This window comes from Pelophylax lessonae, assembly GCF_965119305.1.
Source record: "Pelophylax lessonae genome assembly, chromosome: 5".
Lineage (NCBI taxonomy): Eukaryota > Metazoa > Chordata > Amphibia > Anura > Ranidae > Pelophylax > Pelophylax lessonae.
Window position 1 is genome coordinate 232,565,183 of NC_138772.1, and position 12,454 is coordinate 232,577,636.

A 12,454-nucleotide genomic window follows, 5' to 3' on the forward strand; every position below is an offset into this window, starting at 1 on the left:
AAGTAAATAAAAAAAAATTGAAATTATCCAATTCTTTTTTAGCTATATTACAGCAAGCGGATGGTGTAAAGTAGATTTTGAGGCGGGAACTCCGCTTTAAATGCGAAGATTCCTATGTCCTAAAAACGCGATCCAGCAGAGGCGAACATGCAGATGCTTATGCGCCAGGGCAAACACGACAAACAAATGGGGGTGAGAGCAGTTTAGGCTGAATCTTGTTTGTCACAGCCGATACCCTCAGGGTAAGAAACAGTGTAACAATATGCTTTAAACATACTTTGCATAAACCTGCTACAATGTAATTACAAGCAGAAATACACTTGGCACAAGTCTCTGTAATCTTATTAAAGGGAACAGTGCATAAAATATATACAATTTTGCAATTTTAACCCTTTAAGGTTTATTTGCTGTGTAAATATTTAAAATTGACTCACCAGTCCTGCCGCAGGAAACTGCTATAAACAAGAATCCAATCTTACCCCTTCACAGTAAGCATGGTTCAAGGACTGGGCCCCCTATATAGGAGGGGCCACGGCCTTGGACCTGTAGAGCACCCTGCAAGGAGCACCTTTGGGATTTGGTATTTCAAGGGTCCGGATCCCAGGGTCCAGCGCCTAAAAAGGACAGCGTTACAGGCAAAACCTTGTATCTGCTTTCCTAGGCTTGGGTACCATCTTTTTAGTCCATTGACTGTTTTAGATGGATCTGATAGCTAACCCCTTAGATCCAGTGATCTTTGTTTGGGGTATGTTAGCATAAACTTTTTTCTTCTTCTTTGAAACATAACAAACATGTGGAGCACCTCTCCACAGCGACCTTCACCTTTTAGACACTGGTGAAAAAAACGGAGGTTCTTCCTGTGTGGGAGGGGTTATATAGGGGGTCATCAATTCTGATTGGTTGCCAGTGTCCTTCACCTATAGGTGGCTATATAACCCATGTGTTATTGATTTATGGCTCTCTGTCCCGTGTTCGACCAATTAGTTTTTCCAACGGAAGAAAAATAGAGCTTTGATCAGTTTAAAATAAACGGATGATGACGGATGCAGATGTAAATGGATGATCATCCATTTACATCCATTTTTCCATAAAGATGCATTGATGTCTGTTTTTCATCCGTCAACGGATGGATGAAAAACAGACAAACAGACAGCATGTGTGAAAGGGGACATACAGACATACTGATAGGAGAGAAAGTAACCTATTAACACCGTAACGTCATTAAAAACATTCTTGTCTTTTTGGCAACCCTCGTTAGATACTCCAGGATTGGCCCCCTCATCGGCTAATTAGGGATAGGCTCCTCCAGACAAGGTACTGTTCATCTCAAGGTCTATTGGTAATTAAAGATTCAGAAACTGGGAGGAACAATATTAGGGTAACTTCCCCCTTCATCCCAAATAATTATGCACTGAAAAACACCTGTATGGGCATCTGTATAGGTGATTATATTAAACAACTGACACATTACTTTTTTTTGTATTGGTCATTTTGTTTTTTGTTTTTTATTTGTGCATGTGACCTATGTGGATAATAGGCAAATGTTGCTGTCTTTGACATGTAATATGTCATGGAATACCTCTGCTTTACGTAATCTGTCTGTTGTATTGAATACCTCTGCTATATGTAACCTGTCTGTTGTATGTGCACATAAAGACAAAAGTTTAATAAAAAGGATTAAAAAAAATATTCACAAAGATTTTCGAACATGCTGAAGAATCTATTTTAGCTGTAGATTGAATTTCTGGCTTTCAGAAATGCTCTTGCAATGCCATTGGTGATCTTCTTTGCAAATGATGTGCTTTGCTGGCACATACAATATTAGATAAGAGACAAAGCTCTACCAGGCAATGCTTTCAAATATATGGAACTTACACTCCTGCAGACTGAGCTTGTCATAATGTTTAGTGTCAGGAAATATCGGTATCGAAATATATGGCATGCATTTTGAAATTGGAAGTTTAAAAGCATGAGAAAAACAAACAATTGACCAATAATGTACTAAAATTACATACCGTAAAAATCTCTTAGCTTGATCTAAATTGCTTGTAACCAGCAAGAAGTCATCAGAAAGTCGCATCAAAATTCTGGAATAAACAGGTAATATCATATCAGGATACAAAAGCAGCATGTTACGGTTCTCTTATACTGAAAACTCAAGTGCAAAGTGCCAAGCCACTAAGATACTTGAGTAACAAGCTGAGATGACAGATGGCTGTTAGTTCACAAACTGCTCATAAAATTAAAGTGATATTAACCACTTCAATGCAGGGTACTTTCATCCCCTTCCTGCCCAGGCCAATTCTCAGCTTTCCGCGCTGTTGCACTTTGAATGACGATTGCCCAGTCATTGAACACACTGTGACCAGAGCAATACAGTGTTACCATAGTAACACTGCTACTCTGGGTAAGTGATCAGGATTTTTTTTTTTGCACATGAATTTCATTGGTATAAGCAACCATTTTTACTGAATAAAACAGATTCAGTACAGTGATCTGTCTGGTGGACACAGCCAGTGACAGATCACGGCCGCACGCTAGATGCGTTTCGGGAGGATATCATATGATGTCCACTCAGAATGAAGAAAGTCCCGCCCGACCATAATTTTGCTATAGGCTGGGCAGGAAGTGGTTAGAGGTACATTTTTTAAAACAAACATGTCATACTTACCAATTGTTTTCCACAGAACAGCCCTGATCGGTCTCTTCTTGGGTCACCCCCTGCTGATGCTCCTAGCTCCTCCTCCTCTCCGAGTGACTCCATAGCAAGCCATTTGCTATGGGGGCACTCATGCGTGCTCGCTTCCGAACCCCGCTCTGTTGTTCCATAAGACACACACAGAACAGGGCTTGCCCCTGCCCCATCCTCACTGGCTGTGATTGTCAGAGACCCAGGAGATAAACAAAAAAGTGGGATAGAGCTCAGCAAAGTTGTTCAATTAGAGGGCAAACCGCAGTCTCTCCTTTAAAACCTTATTGAATACAAAATAGTACAAAAACCAAAACCCAAAGTGGCTTACACAATTCAAGCTAAGAATGAAATTGTTGTCAAATCTAAAATATGCCCGGGGGTCACAAGCAAACCTTCACTCACACGTTATGCCGGCATATTTATAGAGAATAAAAATAAAGTGCAAACTAGCTCAAAGGTCCTATTGAGACAAATTAAATGGCTGTAATGGTGAATCACACAAGGTAGGTACACCAACAGCTGACCCCAAAGCTAAATAGTATGACCCAATGGGGGGGGGGGCTAGTACAATGATTGATGTAGGTCCAGGGGTAGAGCCTAGGGCTGCACGATATTGGGAAAAAAAGTACATTGCGATATTTGGTTTTCAACTATATATATCGCAATATTTCTCTGGGTGGAATGCAGAAGACACTGACAGTGTGGATTAGGCAGAGTCGGGACTCACAGTGGTGGTAGGAGGTAGAAGAACACAGCCAGACATGACATCAATCCACACTCCAGGAAGCCGAGTGGCATACACACGTCCCCCAGCTCCCGGAACCTGTCCAGCGGCCTGGTGTAATCTGCCCGTCCCGCCGCCTTGTAGATCATCGCGGCCACGGCATAGACCCCTGCACCGCCCAGCAGGAAGGATGCCCGGGTCTCCTGGTCCAGCTCCCGGACATAGTGCAGCACACACGACTCGATGATGGAGCCGGCACGGTGGAGGTAGGTGTCCCTGTGAGTAATGAATGTGGGGCACTGAGAGACATGGTACAGCATGTATGCCACCCCAGCCAGACCCCCATACAGCCCACCCTCCTGGCCACCCTGGGCAGGCAGCTGCTGGAGGATGCTGTCTATGGTCCTGATCACAGCACCCACATCACTGCCCTGGCCAGTGTTGTATCGATATCGGTTTCCCCAAAGAAGCGAGTTTCCCCTTGCTTTTGGCTGTGATCGGAACTCCGCCCCTCCAGCCCGATGCAATCCAGCCCTCCCAGCTCTGCCTCTAGTCTCCAGCAGACCATTACTCCGCCCATTGTCTCTCCATTGAATCTATTTACAAAACATTACAGCCTGATCCCGCCCCCGTGCGCGCCCCCGATGCAGCCAGGAGAGACAATGGGCGGAGTAATGATTGGCTGGAGACTAGAGGCAGCGCTGGATTGCATCGGGCTGGAGGGGCGGAGTTCCGATCACAGCTGAAAGCAAAACGGATGTGTCGGCTGCCAGCACTGTGAGTCCTCCTCCTCCCCCCGAGTCCCGACTTCTCCCTGCCAATGCTAAATATCGTGTCTTCGGGGATATGAATATCGCCCATGCCCGCAGAACGATAGTCGATAGCACATCGTCTATCGTTTAGCCCTAGTAGAGCCTCAGGGTTCTTAGAGGTAAACAGCCCACAGTCTATACAGACTAATAAAATCTTATCGACAAAGGTTTTTGATTAACCTGGACATATACAGCTTCAAAGGAATAGGTCTAAATCCAACAACTTGCTGCGGGATTGCAAGTGTATGAAGCAATAGTAGACACTGATTGAAGATGGGTAGGCAGGCAAAGCGGTAACAAGAGGCAATAGAAAGCTTGCTCAGATGAAAGCAGGTGATAGTATACTGTACACTGTGGCAGCCAGAATGAAGATTAAAGCTTGTTAGGCATGGTAGAAATTTCAATTAGTTCACACCAAACTGCTCCTGAATCACAGCGGCTGGAATCCATTATATCAGATGCAAAAATAGAATTTTTGTAAGAATTGTAAGAACTTACCGTAAAATTATTTTCTCTGAGTCCTCTGACAGTCGCAGCCCACTCATACAATCTGCACGTCTGGGTATTGGTCTTATCCAGAGGAGTAAGCTAGGCAGAAGATTTTGTTAGAAAAAGATTCACAAAACCTTTATATAGACACACCTACAGGGGGCTGTCCCTCTGGTCCAATACCCCTATCTAGCTGCATTCCCAATTCAGTTTGGTAGCAAGCAGTATAGAGATCCATGAACCCCAAAAGAGGGGTGGGAGGCGGCGACTGTCAGAGGACTCAGAGAAAATTTTACGGTAAGTTCTATTTTCTCTTACATCCTCGGACAGTCGCCGCCCACTCATAAAATCTGCACGTCTGGGACGTCCTAAAGCAGTGTAGATGTGAGGGGTGGGAAACGTAACCATCAAAAAGGCAATGCAGCACCCAGGTCAGAGAAAAGAACCTCTTCTGAACCAGAAAGGTAAAACACTGGGTAACAAGAAAGCTCAACAGGAGCGAACAAACCCAGGAAAGCAAAATAAACAAGGGGAAAAAACCCCAACAGGAGGAAACAGGCTAAAACCACCATGTCTCCCCTAAGGCACTGCCACACTCAGAACTTTGTGGCCAAAAGAGGCATCCGCTGATATCAAAACATCAAGTTTGTAAAATATTGTAAAGGTATGCACGGACGACCAGGTCGCCGCTTTGCACACCTGAGTCACCGACGCCTGATGGCGGAAGGCCCAAGACGCACTAATCGCTCTGGTAGAGTGCGCTGTGACAGGGAAAGGTGGAACCTGATCCCTAATTGAATAGGCCCGCACAATCGTCTGCCTGATCCATTTTGAAATGGTTGCCGCAGACGCAGCCGTACCCTTCCGAAATCCCTCAGGAAGGACAAAAAGAGAATCCGACTTTCTGAAGGATTCAGTAGACGACAGGTAAACCCTGATCTCCCTTACCACATCCAAGGAATGCAAGGCAAACTCCTTAGGATGCTTAGGCTTCGCACACAGCGAAAGTAGGACAATGTCCTCGTTGAGATGGAAATCAGAAACCACTTTCGGAAGAAAGGACTGATGAGGTCGCAAGACCACTTTGTCCCTATGAACAACCAAATAGGGGGAGCGGCCAGACAGGGCCGCCAACTCCGATACTCTGCAAGCAGATGTGACCGCCACCAGAAAGGCAACTTTCAGTGACAGCACCGGCAGAGGAATCTCCCGGATGTTCTCAAAGAGAGAACGTTGCAAAACGGACAAAACAAAATTCAGGTCCCAAGGAGGCAAGGGTGCACTTCTAGGGGGAGCCAGATGACGCACCCCTTAAAAGAAAGTGGGGATCAAAGAATGCGACTCCAAAAGGCGCTGAAAAAGAATGGCCCTTAACCACTTGCCGACCGCCGCACGACTGTTTACTGCGGCGGTCAGCCCCGTGAAGGTAAAGTGACATAGACTACGTCGCTCATTCCCGCCGGTCTGGTGCGCGCTCCCGCCCCCCCCCCCCCCCGCCGCCGATGGCTTGATTAGGTTCAGAACTGATCAGTCATCAGGTCCAGGCCAATGATTTTTGGCCTGGACCTGTTGATCGGTCCTGCCCAATCAGATTCTATTCTGAGCCTGTGTAATGAAAACACAGGCTCAGAAAATACGTCCTCTTCCCTCCCATGATCCTTTTTGGATTCAGCGAGAGGAGAGAGCACATCTAAACTGTGAGTACTGCACCAAGCACACACACATACACTTAGATAGGCACACTTAACCCTCGATTGCCCCCCCCAGTTAACCCCTACACCCCCTGTCACAACACACACTGTATACAGTATATAGCATTTTCCTATATACCCGTATAAGTGTGATTTGTGACCAGGTGTAGCGCTTGCGGCCCTCCCTTTTTCACTTAAAATACCCGCCACCCCCCCAATAAAGATTTAACTCCCTGATCACCCCCAGTTAACCCCTTCCCCCCTGTCACATTGCACACTAATACAAACCTAATATACTGTTTTTCTGTATTTTGTATTAGTGCAATTATGACTTGAGTTAGCGCAAGCGACTTAGTTTCTGTCCCAAGGAGGTTTAGGGTTCCCGCCACCCCCCCATAAATATTTAACCCCCTGATCACCCCTACACCCCCTGTCACAACACACACTGTATACAGTGTATAGCATTTTCTATATACCAGTATAAGTGTGACTTGTGACCAGGTTTAGCGCTTGCGGTCGTTCCTTTTATCCTTAGGATACCCGCCACCCCCTCCCAATAAAGATTTAACCCCCTGATCCCCCCTGATCACATCCAGTTAACCCCTTCCACCCTGTCACATTGCACACTAATACACACGTAATATAGTTTTACTGTATGTTGTATTAGTGTGATTGTGACTTGAGTTAGCGCTAGCGAGTTAGTTTCTGTCCCAAAGGAGGTTTAGGGTCCCCGTCACCCCCAATAAAGATTTAACCCCCTGACCCCCCCCTGATCACCCCCAGTTAACCCCTTCATTGACCTGTCACAGTGTCACTTTTATAGTGTACAGTTTTTTTTCTGATCACTATTATTAGTGACACAGGTGACATTAGCTAGTGTTAGTGTCAGTCTAAAATAGCGCAGATCCCCAGCGCATAGTTAGAAATAACCCCTTGATTACCACACACACACGCACGCACATGCACTTTCATTGTCTGAATATCTGTATCTGATCTGACTCGAACTATACTAGCGTCCCCATAGTTTAGGGTTCCCAAAACGCAGTGTTTGCACGATCAGCACTGATTCCTGCCAGCACCTGCGTTTAACCCCTCCGCCCAGCCCACCCCACCCAGGAAAGTGTAGTAATCAATAGATTACTGTCACTTACAAAAAAACACAACACACAAAACCGCTGTGTTAGCAGAGTCAGGCCTGATCCCTGCTAGCATTAGCAGTTTTTTTTGGTAGCGCTTGAAATAGTCCTTGACAACCAGGTGCTTTTATTACCTGTGAGTCACACTACTGTACCAGTAAATTTAGTTACCAAAATGCCTAAACGTTGGTACAGTAGTGCAGAGGCTTATAGTATACGGACCATGTCAGATGAGAGCGATGGGGAAGCCTCACTGGCAGAATCAGGGTCAGTATACGAACCTGATGAAAGCAGCGGCTCCCTGACAGATAGCTCAGACGACGAATGGGTCCCTGTTAGACCCAGGTGTACCTGACCCCATTCTGGAGTTGTTGAGATGCAGGAATCGCAGGCTGCTCATATGGAGCAGAGTGTCGGTACTAGTGCCGCTCATCCTTCTGGCGGCCTGGCAAGCGCCAGCGGCCTAGTACACCCTGGACCTAGTACAACCAGCACTGCAGTAACACTTGGTGACGTGGCGAGTCCCATAAGTGCAGTTGAAGCTGGTGCAGTGGCTAGCACGAGTAGTGGCCCGCAGCCACCACGTATTCGAAGACAGGCCCGTAGAGCCCATAGTGCCCTCCCTGATGCGCTGGCATATCCCAATTGGCAACCCACTGATTCTACAGCGCCAGTACTTCCCCCATTCACTGCCCAACCTGGAATCCACGTGGAGACAGCTGGTTTTACACCCCTGAACTTTTTTGAGTTGTTCTTCACGGAAGATCTTTTCGAATCTATTGTGGATCAATCAAATTTATATGCACAACAATTTATCGCCGCCAACCCAAATTCGCCCCTTGCCAGACCATTCGGCTGGAAACCTATAATGGTTCCCGATTTTAAAATCTTTCTGGGCCTTTCCCTCAACATGGGCATAACCAAACAGAGTGAATTGCGGCTATATTGGTCCACTAGCCCACTTCACCATATGCGCATGTACTCTGTCTCCATGTCCAGGGCGAGATACGATCAAATTCTGCGATTTATGCATTTCAGCAACAATGAAATCTGTCGTCCTCGGGGAGACCCTGAATATGATCCGCTCCACAAAATTCGGCCCCTCATAGACCACTTCAATCAGCGGTTTGCCGCCTTGCTTACGCCCGAACAAGTTGTCTGCGTTGACGAGTCCCTGATTAAGTTTACTGGCCGCCTTGCTATGAAACAGTACCTCCCCAGCAAGCGTGCCAAGTACGGGGTCAAGCTGTACAAGCTCTGTGACAGGGCCACAGGCTATACAGTTAGTTTCCGGGTCTATGAGGGAAAAGATAGCACTGTGGAGCCCCCCAACTGCCCAGAATACATAGGGAGCAGCGGCAAGATAGTTTGGGACTTGGTGTCACTCTTATCCGGAAAGGGGTACCATTTGTACATGGACAACTTCTACACAAGCGTGCCACTATTTAGTCATCTTCTTGAATTACAAATTGGCGCATGTGGCACCGTGCGACCTAATCCCCCAACGGCTTGTAAATTCCTGTCTTAGTCGGGGGGAGAGAGCCTGCTTGAAAACAGACAAATTGCTTGCAGTGAAGTGGAGGGATACACAGGATGTTTTCGTTGTGTCCTCCCTTCATGCAGACACGACGATCCAAATTCCTACGGCAACTGGCGTTATGGAGAAACCCCTCTGTGTCCACGAATATAACCTTAATATGGGAGGGGACCTTAATGACCAGCTTTTGGCACCGTATTTAGTTGCCCGTAAAGCCAGACACTGGTACAAAAAAAGCGTCTGTTTATTTATTCCAATTGGCTATGCTGAACGCCTTTGTCCTATACAGGGCGTCAGGACGAACTGGATCCTTCCGAGAATTCCAGGAAGGGATCATCCTTGCCTACCTGTACCCAGGAGGCATGCCTGCCCAACTTCCCCCTTCCAGATGCAGTGAGCCAGCTGCATGAGAGACATTTTCCACATGTCCTCCCGCGTACCCCTACCCAAACTCACCCCCAAAGAAGATGTCATGTCTGTAGCAGGCGCGGATTTAGGTGTGACACCCGCCATTATTGTCCCAGATGTCCTGACCAACCTGGTCTCTGCATCGGGGAATGTTTTGAGCGCTATCATACACTAGTAGAGTATTAGTGTAGGGTACAGCACGACATAGTGTAGGGCACACAAACACAGGGTCTCAAAAGATGTTTGATGGCTATCGACATTTTGAGAGACCCAAGCTGGAAAAAAGCAGTTCACAGTTCCAAAAAAAAAATAAAAAATCCAAAAACAGTTGTCGTGTCAGTCATTTTTTTATGTTCTTCTACACTTCCTACTGTACTTTTACTGTACTTTGTTTGTTTTTCATTCTTTTGTTAACCTATTTCTCTTGCAGGTACCTGTCGGCTGCCACATTGATTTTATATATTCTGACACAAACAGCGTTTGCGCACAGCATATATGGATACCTCTGATGGCAGCAGCTGTGGTAGGCTGATTTCAGCACTGCAGTTAAAATACCTTTTAGGTATACGTGGAATATTGTCATGTATACCCACCATTAAATTCAGTGGGTGGCTGTTTGGGCGGTTAATGGTGTGTAATACTACACAATATTCCTGTGGTGATTTCTGTTAGGTTCTCTTTTTTTTCGTTCAGCCCACAGGCTGCATGAAAAAAAAAAAAAAACTGGTACGTTGCTGGACTTTGAGTGGTTATACCAGGATGATGCCTGCAGATTTAGGCATCAGCTTGGTATCGTTTTTTACAGCCAGCGGTCGGCTTACATGTAAAAGCAATCCTAGCAGATAATTGGCCGCTAGACTGCTTTTTTTTTGTGAGCAATATATCATTTAGTGACCACTTTGTGTAAAAAAAAAAAAAAATAATAATAATTTTCCAGAAACTTGTGGCAAAATATAAAATATTCCATGGACTCACCATGCCTCTCAGCAAATAGCTTGGGGTGTCTACTTTCCAAAATGGGGTAATTTGGGGGGGTTTTGTGCTATCTTGGAATTTTAGGGCCTCCGAAACTGTGACAGGTAGTGCAGAGGTGAAATGCACAATTTATGCCATTAGAAAACCTGAAGATGGTGATTGATTTTCAGGGTCCCGTACACAGCTAGGCTCCCAAAAAGTCTCACACATGGGGTATCCCCATACTCAGGAGAAGCGGCAGAATGTATTTTGGGGTGTCATTCCACATATACCCATGTCTTGTGTGAGAAATGTATCTTTTAGTGAAAACTTTGTGTTAAAAATAAAAAAAATTAAAAATTGTCATTTTCCCAAAGCGTGTGACAAAATATAAAATATTCCATGGACTCGCCATGCCTCTCAGCAAACAGCTTGGGGTGTCTACTTTCCAAAATGGGGTCATTGGGGGGGGGGGGTTTGTGGTATCTTGACATTTCAGGGCCTCCTAAAACGTTATAGGTAGTGAGAAAATGCAATGAAAAATGTACGCCCTTTGAAATTCTGATGGTGGGGATTGGTTTTCGGGGTCCTGTACACAGCTAGGCTCCCAAAAAGTCTCACATATGTGGTATCCCTGTACTCAGGAGTGTAATTACACATATACCCATGGCATGTGTGAGCAATATATAATTTCAATGACAACTTTGTGTGAAAAAAAAAAATATTTTTTTTTTTAGTCATTTTTCAAACACCTGTGACAAAAAAAAAAAAAAAAATGAAATATTTAATGAGCTCAGCATGCCTCTCAGGACATTCCTTAGGATGTCTACTTTCCAAAAAGTGGTAGTTTGGGGGGTTTTGTACTGCCCTGCCATTTTAGCACTTCATGAAATGAGATAGGCAGTCAGAAATTAAAGCTGCGTAAATTTCAGTATTTACACCATAGTTTGTAGACGCTATAACTTTTGCGCAAACCAATAAAAATATGCTCATTGAAATTTTTTTTGTCAAAGACATGTAGCTAAATAAATTTTGGCCAAAATATATGACATAAATTAAGTATGATGGTGACTGAGATTGTACACTGACTGAGGGTGTAGTGTAGTACCTGAGTATCTGTGAGTACCTGTGAGTATCTGTGAGTACCTGTGAGTATCTGTGAGTACCTGTGAGTACCTGTGAGTACCTGTGAGTACCTGAGTACCTGTGAGTACCTGTGAGTACCTGTGAGTACCTGTGAGTATCTGTGAGTACCTGTGAGTACCTGAGTATCTGTGAGTATCTGTGAGTACCTGTGAGTACCTGAGAGTATCTGTGAGTACCTGAGTATCTGTGAGTATCTGTGAGTACCTGTGAGTATCTGTGAGTACCTGAGAGTATCTGTGAGTACCTGAGAGTATCTGTGAGTACCTGAGTATCTGTGAGTACCTGTGAGTATCTGTGAGTATCTGTGAGTATCTGTGAGTACCTGTGAGTACCTGTGAGTATCTGTGAGTACCTGTGTATCTGTGAGTACCTGAGTATCTGTGAGTACCTGAGTATCTGTGAGTACCTGAGTATCTGTGAGTACCTGTGAGTACCTGAGTATCTGTGAGTACCTGAGTATCTGTGAGTACCTGAGTATCTGTGAGTACCTGTTGCTACCTGAGTGTCTGGGAGTACCTATCACTACCTGAGTGTTTTGCGTCTGACCGGGCTGTGCGACTGAGCGTTGTGCGTCTGACCGGGCGGTGCGACTGAGCGTTGTGCGTCTGACCGGGCTGTGAGACTGAGCGTTGTGCGTCTGACCGGGCTGTGCGACTCGGTGTTGTGCGTCTGACCGGGCTGTGCGACTCGGTGTTGTGCGTCTGACCGGGCTGTGCGACTCGGTGTTGTGCGTCTGACCGGGCTGTGCGACTCGGTGTTGTGCGTCTGACCGGGCTGTGCGACTCGGTGTTGTGCGTCTGACCGGGCTGTGCGACTCGGTGTTGTGCGTCTGACCGGGCTGTGCGACTCGGTGTTGTGCGTCTGA

At 45.8% G+C, this 12,454-nt stretch overlaps 1 protein-coding gene across 1 annotated transcript in view; it reads right to left on the bottom strand.

Annotated features, from left to right (window-relative positions):
- The window catches only part of TERT (telomerase reverse transcriptase), a 413,108-nt gene that overhangs the window by 169,741 nt on the left and 230,913 nt on the right, over positions 1-12,454 (bottom strand). The window contains exon 10 of the mRNA XM_082259713.1: positions 2,016-2,087. Coding sequence (XP_082115839.1) covers positions 2,016-2,087 — 72 coding nt within the window. The remainder of the gene's footprint in view (positions 1-2,015; positions 2,088-12,454) is intronic.